Raw genomic sequence first — 21,355 nt, forward strand, 5'->3', positions numbered from 1 at the left:
AAAATAAATCTATTTTTGGAGAAAATTAAAGTGTTTTTTGACCTTGCATACATGTAAACCTGTTTTAAGATACTCATTAAGCAATAGTAGCAACTTTAAAAATTGCATAATAGGGGCACTTTAAGCTTTCTTTGAATCAGTCAGTGGTCCTTAACATTTTTAGAGCATCCACCATTGTTTTTATTCCAAAAAAAACCCAAAATATCTCGTCTCAACAACTATCGACCAGTGGGACTAACTTCAGTCTTCATGAAGTCGTTCAAACGACTTTTTAAAAACACATATTTGCTCCGCACTCCCTGTCACCCTAGACCCCTACAGTTCGTATACAGACCAAAGATGCCCACAGACGACACCACCGCCTTAGCCGCACACCACTCTCACACACCTGGACAGAGGGAACACATATGTGAGAATGCTCTATGTCGACTACAGTTCTGCATTCAACATCCCCTTCAAACACATTTAAAAAACTGTTTAAAAGTATAGCTCTAAGAAAGCTTCAAACACTGAAATCCTTGTTTTAAAGGAAGGCTGCACTAGGACACCTTAAATGTGTGCAATACAATATATATTGTGTATTTTGATGTACAATATGTGACCATGTGCAATAATACACACATGCACTCACTTGTGCATATACATACATTCATACATATATACATACACATACTTCAATAGGGTTGAGGACTGGACCTCAACTACACCATTTTAAAACAAACAGAATTTAAAAATGGAGTACTAACATTTGTAAAACAGTCATCATCAGTAGATATCACCTATAAAAGATCCTCACTTATGCTTTAATATTTTCATAAAATTTTCATCTTTACTATCAAGGCGGTCCTTGCCTCGGCTAATGCAAACAGCTGGTCTCTGAGTATCTGAGCCTCTAATAACAAACTGGACTTTATATAATATCACTTAAATGATAATGGGTTGCCTGTTGAGTCTGGTTCTCTTCCTACTGCCATCTCAGGGAGTTTTTTCTTGCTCATCAGGGACTATCTACAATAATAATTTTGATTCATACACATTTTTCACAGTCCATACAAATTTCCATAATTTGTGTAAAGCTGCTTTGTAACAATGACAATTTTTAAAAGTGCTATACAAATAAAATTGAACTGAATTGAATTGAATAAAATCAGATTAGAAAGGTTCTCATTGAGAAAGCACTCTGGTGTAAATTTTTTAACACAAGTACAGCTTTTGGGATAGCTTCCAAAGTAACTACTACAATAGATAGCTACTGTTGCCTTACTCTTACTTACCTCGCTTTACTTAAAAAGTTTAAGTCTTCTTGTTTACAGCAGGCACCGACATGCTGTTAATCTCAATTGTCTAACTCAAAACACCATGTAAAATGGAAACTCCTGGGCAGAACTAAGCTGAGTGTTTCTGACCACTTCTTTTCCTCCGGTCGTGTATTAGAGATCACAGGCATGATGTAAATGTAAACAATACATTTTAATTATAAATACAAATAAACAAAAACAAACCTTGAGCATGAACAAATACACAGTAAACCACAGGAAAACTATGACTAAGAAAAAACAGATTAGCATAACACATGCAAGACAAGGCACTCAAGACACTAACCAAAGACACAAAGAGCCAAGAACCAACAAACATTTAAATCAGCAAAAAATAACAAGCACCAAAAAACACACTGAGTAGTCAACTTGCGCCCTTTAGTGGATAGGATAGCAGAACCTAGCTCTAAGGCACTAACTTGTGATAAGTGACTAGGTGGTCTAGGCCAACTTCCCCAAATTCTTTGATGGTGGCTTCAGTATAGATGGTGTGAAATGAGGACTGGGGAATGACTTGGCATGGAAGCTAGGAAGCCAGGTGTGCAGTACATTCTATCAAAGCCCATTCCCCTTGAAGCTTCAATAGCCAGAGAAACCTCCTCTCCTAGAAACAGAGTTTGTTATTTAAGTGGACATTTGCAGTACCAGCACAACATGCAGCAGAACGGGTGCTGAAGCTCTGGATGAAGGGGGATCTGCATGTTATTTGATCCTGAATGGTGAGTTATTGCCATTGCTTTGTCATATCTGACTTTCAATTTGACCTATACAAAATAGGTTAAGGGTTAAAGGAAGTCACTGTACCTTGGACAGCTTACAGCTGGTTATCAACTCCAGTCCTGTCCTGGACAACCACTCACCCACATATTTTAGAACATTCGCAGATCCCAGCACACCCGGTTATCTAATTAACTACTTTGTCATTCAAAACCTTCTGTTAAACCCTTGCATTTCTCCAGAGAAATGCTGATGACAGTGGGACAACTGTGGCCTGTCCAGCTATCTCCTATGGCCCTGTCCACTTAACTGTAAGGGCTCCTGGTTAATCTGGGATTGTGGGGGACCTTACAAACCATAAAGGTTTTCTCAGAAGTCCCATGCCACGTCAGGGTCGTTGGTTATTAATTTCCTGTGGTTCAACTTCACGCTCTTTTACTGCCCACATTCCGAAAGTGGCAAGCCTAATGCCCCTTCCCATCAGTTACCTCCCCAATAAATTTACCCTCCCTTGAAGCCATTCTACCACCTCATTGTCTTGTGGCCATGGCTCCCCAAGAAGTGGAAAATCAAGTTTTACGGCCCCTTGAGCAACTTCCCACTGGACCAACTCTTCATCCCAGTCTCCAATACACTCTCTGGTACTAGAATGGGGTTTTAGTTTCAGACTGGCATGCCACCCAAAGGCACTTGCACACTTTTTCTCATACAACAGCGCTTCTTGTGGCCAACCTTTAAAGAGGATGTGGAGGGGTTTGTAGCATCATGCAACACCTGCACCAGGAATAAAACCACTAAACGATTAGAGTGGAACCTTGGATTGCAAGTAACCCGGTTTGCGTGCATTCCGCAAGATGAGCAAAAATTTTTTAATGAATTTTGCCCTGAAATACGGAGTATCATGTAGCACACATGCGCTTCTTGTTTTGACACCAATGTGTCACGTGATCACAACTGAGCCAATGGTTTTTCTCTCGTGCGCGCTGTGGAATTGTGGGTAATCGTCTCCCCTGCTCGTTCTTAGTGCTCGTCTCTCAGTCGTATAATCAACATCCGTGCACATATTTACTTTCTTTACTTTACTGTAACACTGTGACCACGCGTGTGCGTGTAAAGCATCTTTTATTTTGTGTTCGTATGTGTGTGTATGTATGTGTGTGACAGTCATCCTTGTGTGTGCACATAAAGCAAAAACAAGTGTCATAAGAAAGTGTCAATTTTCTCTCTCTTTTTGTCAGCCTGCACTGATTCAGTGTGTGTGTGTGTGTGCGCGCACACGTCATTAGACATTGTGTCCCTCCACTCCTCCTCTTGCCTTCTTACACACCCACACACTCTAATTGAAACACTACTGTCGCGATTCTTTTCAAAGTTAAGTGCAGGTTAATTTGTTTTATTTTGACTTTACAGCAGTGATTCTGTTAGTGTGTCATTGGAGAAGTTTCTTGTAAAGTTTACCAATTAAGCAGTGTTTCCTTTAGTGTGTGTGTGTGTAGATCGTCCCACACAGTAGCCCTTCCCCATCTCATATAAGAGAGGAAGAAGGGTTACTGTGTAAGACGAGAGGAGGGAGAGGGGATGGTCTCATTCCTCCTCTCCTTACTCCTCTCCTCAAACACACACACATACATAAATACAAAAACACTAACAGAAACACTTGTCTATCTGGATTTATTTTTACTTTTTTCAAAACTTGTTTTATTTTTACTTTAGATTTTGTATTATTTATTTTAATGTATTTATTTTTTTGGGTTGTGGAACGAATAATCTGAGTTTTCATTATTTCTTATGGGAAAATTACGAGGGTTTTGATATATGAGCATGCTTCCGGAATGAATTATGCTCACAATTCATCATTCAATCAATTGGAATGATTCAAAATGTAATACATTCACTACCAATCAGATCTGTAAATGCTGTTCTATACTATCCATTAAGCCCTGCTTGTTTGATTCTCCCTTCTTTCATCACTTCTGCAGCCTGTGACAAAAACAAAAAGGGTTGTGTTCTTGTTTTTTGCAAAAACGTCCATGAGATTATTAAAAAATAATTGACCATAGGCCTCAGAGGTCTACAAAAATGCCTGTTAATGTTCCAGCAGAAATGCCCTTTAAGATCCAATTAAGATACAGTCTAACATGCCTGAAATTCCTTATTTTCACTCTTGATTTGAACAAGCTGTTTTAGTGCCATTGATCTATTAGGAAATTATGTCGAGGAGATGCAGGTGAAATGCATTTATTAAATCACAATCACAGGAGACAAATTAAACATGAGTTTTCCATGTTGTGATTTAAAAGAAGAGATTGTTGTTTTATCAAAAGCTGAACTGGGCTAGACTGAACCCTGAAACAGAATCATACACAAAATAGCATTAATGGGAATAATGGCTTGGTATAGTTCTGGGTGCTATTTAATGGGGCATATATTTCACATGGCTGACTATTCTGGGGTTCTATTCATGACATGGTGTGACTGATTTACCATGTGTTTCATTAGAATTCTGGTGACCTTGACAAAGTTGTAGTGCTTGGCTGCTAGTCTTTATGCTGAGTTGCACTGAGGACATTACAGTAGCTGCCGATGTTGCCATTGATCTGACAAAATGAATTTAATCAAAGATTCACTTTTTAAATAAATAAATATGACAAATAACAAAAACAAAAAACATTTTCATTATATTTTTACTTTAGAAATGCATTGTATGTATGTCAAATTTAACAAAACAATTTATGCAATTATAAATTATAATTATTTTTAAAAATCTTTATTTATACTATTATTAAATATAATAACGAGTATTTATATAGAAAAAATAACACTCTTAAAACCATCTGCAGGCTAAGTAAGCAACCTAGGAATAAAGAGACTGGAGAAATGCACTAGAGTGCAAGACTGTGCTGGGGTCAAAGCTTGTATTACCATTAATGTGCTTTCCTTTAAAATAAACTTACCGTAACTTGAGCTGTAAGTGTTGGAGGGGTATATTAGGTGGGATAACAGCAATATAATACCCAACCCATTAAGCATCAGCCTGTGCTGACACCGAAAGCAGCAGCAATGTGTAATAATGGAATTGATGTGCAACAGAAAGGAAAGTATGAGTAAGGTTATTAAGATATATTTGTCATGCTGAGAGATATTTTTAAAGAAATACCACAGATACAAATAGAGCTGTGTTAAAGCAAAGAATAAATAGTCAAATTATGGATTTTTATGTGTGTATGTTATATTAGTTTTTGTTCTTTTTTTAAATAGGAGTAGTAATATCAAGCTATATTACTGCAAGCATTACTTGAAATGAAATAATACTAATAATAAAAAATATTAGCCTATATGTTTTGGGCGTCTGTTTACATAGAACAAGCCTTTATCCCACTTATTCACAATATAACCATATGCCATGATATTAAAGATTTATCCATACAAAGAGCCACCTTCAGTGACAGACTGATACTAATGTGTTGCAGCAAGCAAAACCAAGGTCAAGTTATTTCAGTGCACAGTAATAAGATTCTACCAAGCCATCAGTACAAGTACTTTAATATTGCATTTCTTTTACTGTCTATACCAGGAGTTCCCAAACTTTCTGAGCAAATGACCAAAAATGAATCTTCTGTGACTATTTTAATCCAAATTTAGAATTCGGAACTACAGTACTGGAATTATGTGACAGTCTAGTATGCATATATTAGCTAAATATTAGTGTCTGTAACATTTTTGTTTTAAATCTTTCAATTTAAATATCATTGAGATGAAACTTGGCCAATGTAAATTTCACATAAAAGACATAAACCTGAAAAAGTGTATTATTCTGAAATGCTAAATTGTTAAGATATTGCAACATGAATTTGACATGTTAATGGACAGTACATTTTTTCCCTTTTAAGCATTTACAAAAAAACATTTTTAAGCAACAATTTTTACAGGTCATATGCTTTTAGAAGCTTACATCAGTTTTAGTATAAATACTTAAGAAATATAAAAGAAATAAAAAAGAAAAAGAAAATAAAAAGAAACATAAATCATTTACATTTTAAGTTATTATTGTTCAAAGTGAGAGAGCATAAAGCTGAAAAATGGCCATTTTGGGGGCACATATAAACTAATCTCTCCAAAAGTGAAATTTTTAGGGAAGCAAGATTGGTCACTTCCATTTTGCATAAACTTCAGAAGTAGCTTTTAGGCACACAATTTTCTGTATTATATGTATAGCACAATAAAGAAAGAAAGAAAGAAAGAAAGAAAGAAAGAAAGAAAGAAAGAAAGAAAATCTATCAAGTTATTTAATGCATCACCTTATTAATTTAATGTTTTGCCCAGTGTCCTTATGAGAATGAGTAATTTAAATTAAAGCATGCACAATAAAAGTTATTTTGCTAACTAATATTCAGAAACAGAGATAACATTATCTTTATAATTTTTAAAGACTTTTTAATTTGATAGATTTTACAGACATATATTCTCTAGAATATTGCTTAATTTAGGTATGCATATATTAAATTAAGTTTTTGTCCTGAAATATTCATGTTGCATAGAGCATAATACAAGGCAGTTTACAGTAGCATAGTCTAGAAATTTACAGTGCAGTTACATTTTATTTCTAGTTAAATGTAACTGCACTGTTACATGTTAATTTTAATGTCACTTTTAAAATGCATTGTGTTATAACATAAGAAGCATTTTATAAGTTAGCAACTGTTATGAAACAGATTAAATCTAATACATACATACATACATACATATATACATACATACATACATACATACATATATATGCATACATACATGTTAAACCACACCAGTTTTCAAGGATATCTCTTGGCTGCCAGTAGTCTGTCAAAACAGTGCATTATTCCTCTCAACATTCTCCACCCTGTAGACTTGCCAGATGCCAGAACATTTTAAATATAGTTGAATACACCTTTTTTAAACCTATCGCGGCTAGGCCAGCTTGTGGCTAGTGTTTTGTCAAGGTATTTTATTATACACCATTATTTATTTTTGCATGTAAGGTGATCTTTTAGTGTGTATACCATTTCCACCCATCTGTGTCTTTCCACTTGCTGCTCTGTAACCAGGCAACATTAGCACACGAACAATTCATGTTTCTTTATACTTTCTACATTGCAAAATCAATGAATAGATAAAGTATGAGGCTAGTATGTCAGTAAAATAAGCAGCCAAGACTATGTGTAGTAAGTAAAGTATATCTAAAGCGTCTAAAACATGACAAATTATGGGCATGAAACGCATAATCACTGCCTAAACATTCAGGATTTACTAACCTTCTAATGTTGCTGCAAATAATATAGTAATAATAATAATAATAATAAAAATTAATAACAATACATTACCAATATAAAGTTTGGACACACCTACAGTACCACCACAATTTTTTACTATTTACCTACAATGTAAAATAATCCTGGAGAAATTAGAAAATAACACAAAAGAAGTTAGTAAGCAAAAAATGTAAACAAACCAAAATGTTGTATATTTTAAATTATTAAAAGTAGCCACAATTATCTTTTAAGACAGCTTTGCACACTCTTGACATTATCTCAACCGATTTCCTGGATCAATTTCCTGCTGCAAGACCCAGTTTTCACTAAACTTAATACTGCCCACATTTCTTTATTTATGTCAAATAAATAATGGCATAGTAAAAAAAAAAAAGCATTAATAAATTTATAAATATTTCTAAATTGTTTACATTTTTTAATTTTAATACTGAAGTAATGTGCAACTAAATTACTTATATTTAAAGTACAGGCAGTTAAACACAACTTTAGAAATTTTTTTGGTCAAATAACTAGATCAATTGCTTAAAAGTGCAATATAAAACAAAAAAGAGAAAAAAAAAGTTTTCCATATTTTTTTCTATATATATATAGGTTCCACAAATTCCTCAAAACATAAGAAACTTGCATGAAATTCAGCGAAACCTTCGGATTGCGAGTAATGCAGTTTGCGAGTGTTTTGCCAGACAAGCAAAGATTTGTAATAAAAGTCTTGGTTTACGGGTACCGAGTATCATGCCTCAGGCATGCGCTCCTTGTTTTGATGCCGAGTGTCACGTGATCACAACTGAGCCAACAGTTTTTCTCTCTCTTGCGCTGTGGAATTCTGGGTAATTATTTCCCCTGCTGGGTCTTAGTACACATCTTTTACTGGTATAATCAACATCTGTGCATGAGTGTACTGTTTACTATAACACTATGACCTAGACCAATATGCGTGTGTGCATAAAATATATTTTATTTTGAACCGAACCACTGCTCTGTCGCGATTCTTTTCAAAGGTAAAGTGCATGTTAATTTGTTTTAATTTTAAATTTACACCAGTGATTCCGTTAGTGTGTCACTCAATCGAGTGTCATTAGCGAGATTTCTTGTTTATTTTTAAGATAAAACGGTATTTCCGTTGTGTGCGTGCGTGTGTGAAAAGAGTGGAGGAAGGGTAACTGTGTAAGACGAGAAGGGGATGAGGGGCAGGGGCCCCTTACTTTAGATTCACACACACACATACACAGTGCCTGCGCGCACAAACGGAAACACTTATCTGTCCGGATGTATTTTTACAGGTACAGTATTTTTATTTTTACAGATATATATATATATATATATTTGTTTTATTTTTACTTTATATTTTGTGTTTATTATTTTTATTTTTGGGGGCTGTGGAACAAATAATTTGAGTTTCTATTATTTTTTATGGAAAAATTTTATTTGGTTTAAGAGTGTTTTGAAATTCCGCTTTCAAAACGAATTATGCTCATAATCCAAGGTTCCACTGTAATGTACACCACACAATATTTTTGCGGGCTGTGAAACAAATAATTAGAGTTTCTATTACCTTTAATGGAAAAATTTGATTTGGTTTGCGAGTGCTCTTAAATTCTGCTTCCGGCACGAATTATGCTCATAATACAAGGTTCCACTGTAATTTGCACCACACAATATTTAAATGTAAATATTTTCAGGGAATATTACTAACAAAGCATCTTGGGTTGTGTACTCTTTTTTTTGTAAGTGCATCTATACACCACTGTTGATGTGAGGATGGATCTGCATGTTGTCTTCCTCGACCTTGCAAATGCATTTGGCTCAGTTCTCCACAGCATCATCTGGAGCCATCGGCCTTTAACTCCATCAAAATACTGGAGCCCATCACAAGTTTTATCAGTTCTGCCTACTTTCATGACCTGTAATTCTGCTTCACTAGCTTTCACTATGGCAATGGAAGTGATCATAAGAATTTCAAAATGGGTAGTTGGTGGAAAATGACTTAAGGCCAGAGCTTAGTTGACACGTATTAAGGCTTTCATGGATGATATAACAACACTGATAACAACTGCGCCATGGTCCAGACGCTTGCTGGAGAAACTTAATGAAAACATTACCTGGGCTAGAACGAAGATCAAGCCATCAAAATCTATAATCAGGAAATATGTTAGATCTAAGGTTTCTCATTGACAGCAAACCAATACCAACTGTGTCAGAGAATTCATCAAAATCCTTGGAAGATACTATGATGCAAGTCTCACAGACCATAATCGGGTCAAATAGCTTAAGCAGGATTTAAACAGGGACCTTGACAGTCACTGACTTCCCTATCACAGCAGTCGAAAAGATGGAAAGAATGGTCAGCTCCTTTGTGAGGAAATAGTTAGGAGTCCCAAAATGTCTGAGCAACATTAGCCTACAGTATATGGACGCGGCCATCCCATCATGGCCATACCATCTTGTCCTATAACTTGAAAAAGTATTTAGGCAAAATATTTGATACTGGACTACCTTCTTTTAAGTATCCCTGTTTCCTAACAGAGCCCTTTCCCTTTTTGTAACAGAGCTGGCAAAAGTATAAATTAAAAATTAAAATGTTTGCATTGCACCAATTTTTTTAGATAAATTCCAGTAATATGAGATTATGGAATACGAGATCACGGGAAGCCTGGATCCTATCCTAGGGAGTGTGTGTGCCCTACAATGGATTGACACTCTATCCAGAGTGTCAATCCATTTTAGGGCGCACACACGAAACAGAAAATTTGGAAATGCATACTCTGCATGTGTTTGGACACTGGATAAAGCCCACAAAGCAGGGCGAACATGCAAACTCCATGCCACCAGACCTAAAGCAGGAATCTCAACCCTGTAGGTACAAGGCCACAGTGCTAACCACTATGCCACCATGCCACCTGGCATATGCATACTGTACAAATTTATTTAAGGATAATTATATGTTCATATACAGTATGATTAACAGTCTGAATAGTATTGTATGCTGTCCAGGTTTTTAGTACTATGGGAGGTAATGGAAATGTCATTTTCCTCTTATAAAGGAATCACTCATCTCATACTGTGTAGAAGAACCTGAAAGCAGATTATGTACATAACTGTAATTTACTACACCTCCTTCATTTATTTCATTTATTTTTTCTTCTTGTTCATCATCATCCTCCAGACACTGGCTATCACCTTCATATCCTTCATCCTTCTCACGTTCTTGTCCCTTCTTGTTGTTGTTTCTCACCGAAGCCTCCAGAGCCTTCTGTTTGCGGTAAAAATGTGAGAACTTGTTGAAGATGATAGTAATGGGTAAAGCCACTACTAATGTGCCACCCAAGATACATCCAGAAGCTGCTAACTTTCCAGGCACTGTGACAGGCACAACATCCCCATAGCCAACAGTGGTCATGCTTACTGTACCCCACCACCAGCAAGCGGGGATTGTGTCCAGACCGACATCCTCCTCATACTCTGCAGTGTAAGCCACACCAGAGAAGACAGATACACCTACAGCCAGGTACAGTAGAAGGATTCCCACCTCTCTGTAACTGTGCTAAAAGGATAGCCATGAAGCAGGAAATAAGGTGAGCTGTATGACATGTATATATGTTATTAAATCAGGAACATCACTATTAAATAGACCTTCAGTGGCTAAAATCTTGGGCTGTGAACGGTAAATGATTTCAAGCACATAAATTATTTGGAGTGTCACTGAGGCAATGCATCTACTAAACAAACTTACAGTATTTATAACAAGTTTTGTATTTCAAATAACAATAGACAGTGCAGATTTATATAAAAAACCTCAATGTCATATCTAGCCAAAAGAAGTGCTTTGTTGAAAATACTTGAAATATTCTTGTGAAAATAAGTGACTACTTTTTGTATAAAAATGGATGTTATTTTTAAAAATAAATTGTACAACATAACTCAACTGCAGGTAAGTTTGTCTAATAAGCAAGTGTACAGAATATAGGTCGACAGAGGTAAGTTTACTCTATGGAATGACCTGTGACCAGCTAAAAACTCAATGCAGAATGGAATATGAAATGTAATAATAGAATTTGGATATGTCAAGACTTTTTTAAAAATTATGATATTTAATTTTGTGTTTAGAAAGATGACTGTAATTCACAAGCAAAATTAGCTTACCCGCAATGTAGCACCTAATGATCTCAGGCCTGTTGAGTGTCTGGCCAATTTCAGCACCCTGAAGATCCTCATGAGCCTGAGAACCTGAACTATTTTCCCAATGTTTTCCAGCTCTGATTCACTACCAGCAAGCAGATCAAAAATCAGGGTGATGTAGATAGGCACTACTGAAACAATGTCAATCACATTTAGAGGATGAAGGAAAAACTTCCGGCGGTTTGGTGCAAGGAGCATGCGGGTTACTACTTCAAATGTGAACCAGCAGATACAAAAAATCTCCAAAGCTTGCATGATTGGGTCTTCAATTAGCTGACCATTTTCATCAAAACTTTGGTACTCTGGAATACTGTTAATGCACATGGTGGCAATTGATGTTACTACAACAATGATGGAAACCAAACTGAAGAGCTTGCTTGGAATGGAATATCCTGGATTTTCCAATGTCAACCACAGGCACTTACGTACATTACCAAAGCGCATGTCCTGAAAATGTTGGATGTCCTTGTTAAGATCAGATATCTCATCCACAGAAGTGTCCACACTGCTTACATCACTTTCCTCATCCCAGGATTTGTGATGGTTCTCTAACCTGCGATCATGGTAGAGGTAACTACAGCAATTATCCAAGAAGAACTCATTTATGCCCCAGTACTCAATCTCCTGGCAAAAGGAGAAAATGCACAGCTCCTCCATAATGTGCAGTTTTCCAGTTTGATAGAAATGGAAGACATAAGGAAAGAGAGTAGGGTTTCGGTCAAAGTAAAATTCCTGTTCTTGAATGTCATAATCATCGCAAACCTGTAAAATGGCATCTATAGTGTCACAGGACAGAAGGCGACACAACCGTGTGTCTGGAAACCTCAGTAGAGTGCTAGAAGAGAAACTGTGCTTTAGACCACCCACGTTGATGTTAACCAGGTATTCCTCTGGATTTGGATCACATCCGGGAATGTTTTTGTTCATCATATTGTATTTGTCTGTAAAGGCATAAACAGCAACTTGTTTGAATACAATGCTTAATACTGATACAATCTACAGTAATGTGTGATATTGTGTTGTGTAGTTTACTTGCTTACATTTTTGGAGACTTTTAAAAATATATATTTTTAAATTATTACTTAATTAAGAGCATCTAGCTAATTACAGCAGCACAGTTTTTCTTATTTTAAAGTAAATATAAATTATTGTATTATTTTTCATGTTGTCAATAGGACAATACCTCTCAACTGAAAGTATGGAAAAAATAAAGCCAATTCTTTTGTGTTGCTATACACCAAAGACATTTAGGTTTGAAATATATAAACGATTATGAGAAAGGGCGATCAGAAAATCAGCCTTCACTTAGAGATACTTAAATAAGTATAGAAATAGGCTTAAAGTAAATTAACATACATTGTAAAAACTCCAACTAGATAAGTTTTTAATTAATTATTATCATTTTGATCCCCCAACTTTTCACAATAGAAGTTGTTAAGACAACAGGTAACATTGTTTACTTGAAAATTTAGAAAATGAATAAACCAGATTCACAACCTGCAATGCACCTTCCCTGTGGTGCAACCACATGATTTTATAAAACATTAAAACCAAAAAGAAGCAAAAAAGAGATTTTTTTAAAAAGAAAAGTTATTATTTTTTCAACAGAATTTTTATTTAGTATTCATAAAAAATTCTGTATGTTCCCGAATATTTAAAAAAAACAACTTCTATTATTGCTGGCTGACCAGAATTAGACATACAAACACACACTTTTCCGCTATCTTAATTTGCCCTTCGCACTTTGCCTAGCAATGCAAATACCCCTACCACCTTATTGATAAGAACCAACAGCACTAGGGAGATAAGGATGACAGTTTGAGTGCTTTGGAATACCTTAGTTTGAGTAAGTTATGCTTTTTCCTAAAAAAAAAAAGAAAAGGTAACACTTTTGAATGTTTCTTCACTTATTGTTATTAACTGAGGCACTCAACATTACAGAGGTGTATTTATAACTGGCCAAAAAAAGTCACACACTCTACTACCCCCATTCCACTTAGCCGAATTTGTTACTGACCTCTCCCGATGCCCAATTGGAAATCAGCTCCAAAGTCGTTGCTGTTGGTACCAATCCGAAAAATTTGTTACTACATGAAAACGATTCTACATTGAATTTTGACATGAGGAAATAACAAAGTGCTTGTGACATGATAATGTATCAATAACAAGCCGGAAGTAATTTAACTATGTTATACCGAGTGCTAAATAAATGATAACAAAATCAAACCGTTGATACTGACATTACGCGAAATAACAATGACACTATTGACTATCACAAGCTATTACTGAGGTGTTAATGATATGATAACACCCTCATATCGTCACATTAATGGATAGATGCCAGCTTATATGCAGTGGAACCTTGGATTGCAAGTAACTTGGTCTGCAAGCGTTTTGCAAGATGAAAAACATTTTAAAAATCAATTTTAACTTGATAAACGATCGAGCATCACGTGATTACAACTGAGACAATGGTTCTTCTCTTTCTCGCACTGTGCGATTGTTGGTAATCATCTCCCATGCTCAGTCTCAGTGCATGGGCGTCACTTGTATAGTCAACATAGCGTTAGTGTAATCCTGATTCCAGAACTCTGGTCCTCAGTGTATTTAAAAGACAAACAAATAAAAATGTCTTTGCTGTTCCATTAGTTTTGAAGGGGACAATAATCAGATTAAACTTAATTTAAAGTTATAAATGTGACTTTTTAGTTTAATCGTTTTTGGTGTTGTCTTCCTTGAAAAACAAGCATTAATTGTTTTTTTTATTCAATGCTTTATGTATATGCTGCTAATGTTGAAATTTAAACCACCTCAACTGAAAGGTTTAAGTTATCCGTTACTTTAATTAAACAAAAGTGTAAATCAATTAATGAACAAGATTAGTGTTACTCTCTTCAGTTTAATCTTTCTTTGTTGGCAAAACCCAAGTGCAGTGGACTAAAACCCCAGTCTTCCATGCAATATGTTTCTTTTAGTTTTTACAGTAGTGAAAAGCACAGCCAACCACTATGTTACTTTGCCTTTTAACTTGAATCTGCTTGAAATAATAATAATAATAATAATAATAATAGGCAAGAATAATAATGTTTATATTGAGTTTTTAAGTTATTATATTTGCGTGTCAAATCAATCTTAAGCCTTTTCAAAGTTGCAAAAATTGTACCTGCTTTGCACTGATGTAATCAGGGGAGAGAGAGAGAGAGAGAGAGTCCGGTGCAGTGGCAGCGCCATGAAATTAAATCTAGCTCGGAATGTAATGCGACGTTTTCACCTTTCTGTATTTGTTTTTGGTTTTGCACTAGCATGCCTGTGAACTATAGTTTTTTTCTGTAGTGTGCTGCATGTATCAGTAATACAGTATTTAATAAGAGTTTAAATGTTTTGTCATCACTAGACTATATACTGACAGCATAAATAAGCACACGCTGTGTTCTAACCTGTTATGTACAATAAGCATGCACACTCCAAAACTATACAGGTTGGGCATTCTCCTTTTAAATGGTAATAAATCGTTAGAGACTTTTATAATAGTTTACCGAGCACAAATATTACAGAGTGCACTCTTCTCTTGAGAACAGTTCCTAGGCACTTTATGCACTTAAGGCAGAAGTTAATCTATATTTAAAGAGAGTTGCACTTGGCTACCATGTTCTCTCTGGAAAAAAAAAAAGAAGACAATCTCTCTCTCTCTTTGTCTATCTTTCTCATTCATTTCAATTTCTCATTTTGTATCTATCATTATTAGTATTAGTATTAGCAATAATAATAATAATAATAACAACAACAACAACAACAACATTAATATTAGTAACTGCAGTAACTCACATCAGAATTTGCACTCCCGTCCTGCTGTACGTTTCATTTCATTTTTTCCCCTGATGGTTCGAATTAATTTCCGTACTTGATTAGTTACGTCGATAGAGGTCTTCTGCTTCGTCTGAAAGGTGTGTGTTCTACAGATGTGGGATTTTTCGCCGCAAACGACGCCCTCATTCATACTAGTACACTCAGTTGAGTGCCTCGTGCAACCGCGTGTATCAGAGCAGCGGTGATACTGGCACTTTTTTTTTTTATCCTGCCGTGCGAATTTGCTGTAGCACCCCAGCGTCAGTCCACGTCGTGTTATTGGATTTAAGTAGAAAATGTAGCGTCAATGCACGCGGAGGAGTTCATAACTCAAAGCTCAGACAGTCAGTATTAGCTATTTAGAGCTAATGACACCATAGAGCGCAAATGTGGTTGGCTATCACGTAACTGCTATAGGCTATAAAATATTACAATGATAGACTGATGTAATGTGAAATATATAATTATATACTTCCAGACATTCGTATAAAGTAAGTAAAAAAAAAAAAAAGGTATTTTATAACCTAAACGATGAAATAGGAGAACTTGAAAGAGGGCTATCCTTGTTCTTGCTGATTGAATTAGTTCGGTGTGGAGAGAATGAATGAAATCAAGTTTTCCTACTACGAATGGACATCGCCTAACTGCAGTGATTATGTTACCAGAATCTTTTAACATCAGGAAAACGGATCCATTATTATAATTTTTTAAGGATTTTTATGTATTTATTTATTTATTTATTTATTTTCAAAATGTAGTTTCAAATTATTACATCTTACGTTTCCAGAACAAGTGGCTTTACTTAATAATATATACTGTAGGCTTCACACAATTGCTGGAATTTGATTCTGTTTGTACAAAAACTGTCATTTTAATAAATATGTACATTTAAACTTAATAATAACTATAATTACTATTATTATTATTTTTACTGTAAGTAGAAGAAGAAAGTAAGTCATCTATTTGCATACATTGATTAAATATTAATTTAACTAACATCTTTAAATTGGATTTTAAAATGAATGACGGAACTTTGCAGTTTATCCTGTATGTATAACAGAAGTAATAAAAAGTAGTTAAAAATATATTACATACTATTCACATACTGTATATGCATGTATTCTACTATAAATGTACACTTACTAGGTCGTGCCTAATGCTTGTATTGGTCAGTGTACTATTACATTAGCCCCTTTTCATAATAAAAAAAAAAACATTAAATTAAAATAAATATTTTGTATCAATATTAATTTGCTTATTCCCCCTATTAGACTTTGATCTAGCTCCATATATGCAAATAAACTCAAAACTCAACTCACTAATATTAGCTAGACTTTCAATGTGTTATCTTTTACACCTACTGTAACTGCAAACAACATCTAACCTTAATGGGTCAAATTAGTCGTTATTTCAGCAGTAAGATGCATTATAGGATAATAACTTATTTGGTTTGCTTTGGTTCCTTGCCTGCTGGCCCAACCAGTGTGCTAAATTTACCAAATAGCAAATATGTGCTAACATATTTAAACATTTTTTTATCACGGACTCCATAAATAAGAGGACTTAGTAGTCTGGGAAATATGTCAAAAAATATATAGGTGATAAACATAAATGTACTTTTATATTTAGGAAACAATGCTAAGAAAAAATAGTTTATAATTGGTGTGACATAAGCAAGCATGCAGAGAAGAAGCTGTATGCCATGGAGAAGAATAGTTTTCCGAGCCTTTTTGGCCATGACTTGGTCAGTAGTTGTAGCGTTTGCTGCCTGCAGAACCTTAAAGTAAGTGAAAATAAGTGTTATCCAGACAATTGACAAATGCACTGTCTGTGTAAAGATTGTTTTGATGAGGTGCTCATTGGAGCCAAAAATGTTTTTGAGGTAGCACATAGTTGATGTCAAGAAAAAACTGATGGGTTGATACAGTAAGGAAATAATGATATCTGTTAGCACAGACCCAGTGGTAAGCAGCCATATCAAACCAATGCAGAAGTAGGTCCTTTTTACTGTGCAGAGCTGAGGGTGATGGAGTGGTTTGCAGATTGCAATGTATCGTTCCAAGGCCATTCCAGCCAGATTCAGTGGCGTGTTGCCTGAGGTTGTTGAGGCCAACAGAAGCAGAAAACAGCAAACTGTGACATTAACAAGTGGTAAGGTGTAAGACATAACTTGCAGAGTAACTGCAATGAAAAGCATCATTATGTCATTGATGACAAGATGAATGTATAGAATATATCTTGGATCAGTGTAGAAAATCTGAGTCTTAAAAAAGGCATGCACAAAAATGCCATTGATGTAAGTTATAATGACACCTAGTACAACCGATGTAAAATTCTTAATGAAGGCATCTTCAAATGGATCTCGGCTCATGTTCATTCTTACTATTCTTTTGTTTAAATCTGTCTTGTTAAGCTATTCAAATGAGCAAATGAGCATACAGCATGCAAGTAAGCTGTAATTATAGAACAAGGAAATATTTAAGTTAAATGATTTCAAATTAAAAACTTATGGCATACACATTTAAAGTTGCTATATTCTGTAAGTTGATAAGTTCTTTTGTGAGAGATGAAGATTATATATAACCGTTTAGATGTAGCCTTGCGTGAAGAAAATCACACGCAAAAGTCCCTGCGATGGACTGATATCCCATCCAGGGTATACCTCACCTTGTGCCTCAAGTCCCGTGGGATAGAGTCCAGGCCTCCCGCAACCCTTTTAAAAGATAAGCGATACAGTACAAAGAGTGTGTGAGTGACTGAGATGCAGAACTTCCACTTTTACATTCTTTTGGGTTATATACGCTTGTGTGTTGTGAAGTTCATACTCTTGTGTCTTGCATAGTAACGACAATTAATATCATGGTCAGCCCTTCCCTTGACAGTCCCAATTAATTTAAAAGTTGATTAACTAAATTATTATTTTATTCATTCTTTCTTTTCAGATGATTGTTTACTTGTTTGTTTGATTTATTTAATGCATGTTTTATGGATTGAATTTATTGTTTTCATCTATAGTGGTTTAACACTACAAATACACAATGTTAATTGGCAGAGAGGCAAGACCATTTATGTTTTTTTTCCTAAATCTTTTCTAAAACATCTTTAAAAATGTTTTTCTAAAACATATTTTTTTCAGATTTTTTAATTGCCCTGTTAAAATTATATTCACTTGAGTCAAAGTATTAGCATGGTGTGGGGTGTCCAGTCATTTGGCGAGTGTAGCTGTATTTTTAAATAAAAAAGAAACCACACTTTCCCCTATTTCAACTGTTGATCTTGGCTGTCCAACAACTAGGGTTAGGCTGATTTGCTGACATGAAAAACATGTTTCTTATTATTTTTGAGCCTGGTAACTCTAAATGAACTTCTCCTCTGATATGTGATCTTGCTTCTATTTGATTGTCTTCATGAGAGCCACTTTCATCATGGTGAGTGATGGGTTTTGCGAACACACTTGACAATACTTTTCTTGCAAGAACTATCCCAGAACAGCTGAACTTCATGTATTAAAATAACAACTGACTGTTCTTGCTGTTTTGCAGGAGCACTAGCTTCATTTAAATCTACATATTTTAATTCTTGTATCATTTAAAAACAGTATGTAAACTTTAACAATAAGTCTTTAGATGTGAGAGATCTAATATTTAACAGTCCTAACTTTAGATTAGAGCTGCTTAACATTCAGTGTGGTTAAATTTAATATTGATTAGATTACTAAAACTGACCTTCTGAATCGTTCCACATTTTGCTAAGCATTTTGCTTTCCACTAGACTGAGACTGTGTCGAAATAACACAGTCTCAGTCTGGTGGAAGTATTAACTCTGTGCAGCAATCAGATGATTGTTTTAGCCTTTGTCTGCTACCTGGCCTGGGTTCTGGATAGTCAACAATTAACTAGGCCTGTTCTGAGACTATACTGCAAGAAATTAGAACAACGCCTTCCCAAGTGGAATGGATGACATCCTGCCCTAACTGGGCAGCTTTGGCCTTAAAGGTACTCCAATTATTTATAAATACCACATTGCACCACTTGGACATCCAGTGGTTCAGCAACCATAACCTGCTGTAAGCTATGTAGCCACCTCGCATTGGTCTGGGGCCAGAACATACTACTTCATTTTGCCTTCACTAATGTAAATACCTCTACAAAGAAAATTTTACTTTAAAGTTAACTTTTGATGGACAAAGGTGCATATCTTTAGCTCCAGCATTTACTCCTATCTTGGTAAACCAATGCTGAGCTAACGCCTTAAGATTAACTGCTAGGTCCAGTGCCCTGGCTCCCTGGATACACCTAACTACTGCCGCTGGGGGCCATAAAGGCCTAGCTAATTTCACGTGCCTCAATATGAAGGCTCCTGTAACCACAGCACTTACTGAAGACAGCAAACCTGAACAAACCAGACTTTCCCCATGAGAAATAATGCTGCTCTTGTGCTTACTAACCCTCTTTAAATTCTATATGTGCTCCTCTAATGCTACATCTTCTCTGTCAGAGTGCTAACTAATAAACACCTATCACAGATAAAGATAACAAACAAGGAACTTTAAAGTCAACTTAAAAAAAAAACAACAACTAATCAACAAAGGTTTATTTAGCCCATGATCCTGCCTTCTCTGTATTCATTGGTTTTTGAATGTACACATTCCCTGGTCAGGTCAGTGACCACTTTACATCACGCGAGCAAGTGTCCAGAGTCAGCTATGAAAAAATCAAGTGTTTGATATACTCCAACACATGTTGGGAGCAGTCTGTTCTCAGTCTGTTCAACTGACACAAAATTCAAGTCTTTAACCCTCATACACTCATAGTACCAAATGTACCATCTACAAAAGCCAATTGTCATAACTTGTGCTGACAAGAACAGACCCGGCATGATTTTAAATACTATACAGATCCTGTGTATAATTGTGTAGTGCATCCCCAGCTGTAGTGTATTGTGGTCATTAATCCAACCCAAATGTGTACTGTACACATTTGTGTTGGATTGTGGTCATTAATCCAACACAAATGTGTACTGTCAAAAGCCAGTAAACATAGATGAGGCAGGGTTGTGGGCAGGATACTGGAAAAAGTAAAATCAAATCTAAAATTTTTTTCTTTTTTTTTTTTTTTTCTCAGTGCAGGTTATGGTGCATATTAAAACAGCTTCTGCCTATCTTGTATACCTAGTGATGTATCATGCAGACCTGCAACCCATAGCAGCCACAAGCATACCAACAGGTCAGGTGAGTTCTGGTGATTTATATATATATATTTTTTTTTAAAATATTGCAGTTTTTTTTTGTTTTTTTTTTGACCACCATCTTCTGAGAATGGAAGACAAATATTAATGTTCTCCCTAAAGTATAATATGTTATAATTTTTTTTTATTAGTTGTGTTGGCTTTCTTGTTGGGTCAGGTGCAGGTAAGAAAAAAGCGTGAGCTGCACATCACTACTGCCTTGCATTTGTTTCTTTATTTTTTTTTCCCTATTGTCTTGTTTTGTTCTTCTTAATGCTTACTCTTTCTCTTGTGACAGTTTTCATGAAAACTTTGTTTATAGAGTGGCCTCAGTTGGAGTGTCAAGTCATGTAATCTGTGATCCTTTTTCTGGTGCAGTCTTTATGTATATGATTCACCATTTTTGAGTTGTCATACAAGAATCTGAGGAAGCCAGTGGGTTATTGTTTTTTCCTGGTCTTACCAGAATCATTTAGAATTGTGAAAGTTGTGTAATATAGTTTTAGATAACTAATGCTCAATATTTAGGAAGCTTTTCTGTTTTGCCTTTTACTTTCCACTGCATTATCCGTAGTCTACATTTTTTCCAAAATTGGTTACTGTTTTATATACTTTATTTTATGGCCATATAACCTAACAGCTCTATATCTTATACATTTCTCTGTAAAAGTGTTAAAATTAACAAAGAAAAAAGGATGAAAGAAAAAACTTCTTGTGTCAGTGGAGAAGTCCAACTTCTAATATCAAAATGTTGAGAATGAACAGTCT

The 21,355-nt window shown here is 35.3% G+C and overlaps 2 protein-coding genes across 3 annotated transcripts; both read right to left on the reverse strand.

The window, feature by feature from the left end:
• Nucleotides 1-10,046: 10,046 nt before the first annotated feature.
• On the reverse strand, nt 10,047-15,419 carry si:dkey-43k4.5 (potassium voltage-gated channel subfamily S member 2). 2 transcript variants are annotated; one of them, XM_053499240.1, is made up of 3 exons: nt 15,341-15,419; nt 11,480-12,456; nt 10,047-10,880 (listed from the first exon to the last, which is right to left on the reverse strand). In XM_053499240.1, exons 2-3 carry the CDS (start codon nt 12,443-12,445, stop codon nt 10,362-10,364), a joined length of 1,485 nt encoding a protein of 494 aa, XP_053355215.1. In that variant the 5' UTR covers nt 12,446-12,456; nt 15,341-15,419; the 3' UTR covers nt 10,047-10,361. The 2 variants fall into 2 exon arrangements, with proteins under 2 accessions (XP_053355215.1, XP_053355216.1); XM_053499241.1 differs by having other exon boundaries at nt 15,328-15,343.
• Nucleotides 15,420-16,802: 1,383 nt separating this feature from the next.
• LOC128526708 (odorant receptor 131-2-like) lies at nt 16,803-17,738 on the reverse strand. The gene has a single exon (XM_053498842.1). The coding sequence runs from the start codon at nt 17,736-17,738 to the stop codon at nt 16,803-16,805; it is 936 nt and encodes a 311-aa protein (XP_053354817.1).
• Nucleotides 17,739-21,355: the final 3,617 nt, after the last annotated feature.

Source organism: Clarias gariepinus, chromosome 6 (assembly GCF_024256425.1).
Source record: "Clarias gariepinus isolate MV-2021 ecotype Netherlands chromosome 6, CGAR_prim_01v2, whole genome shotgun sequence".
Classification (NCBI taxonomy): Eukaryota; Metazoa; Chordata; class Actinopteri; order Siluriformes; family Clariidae; genus Clarias; species Clarias gariepinus.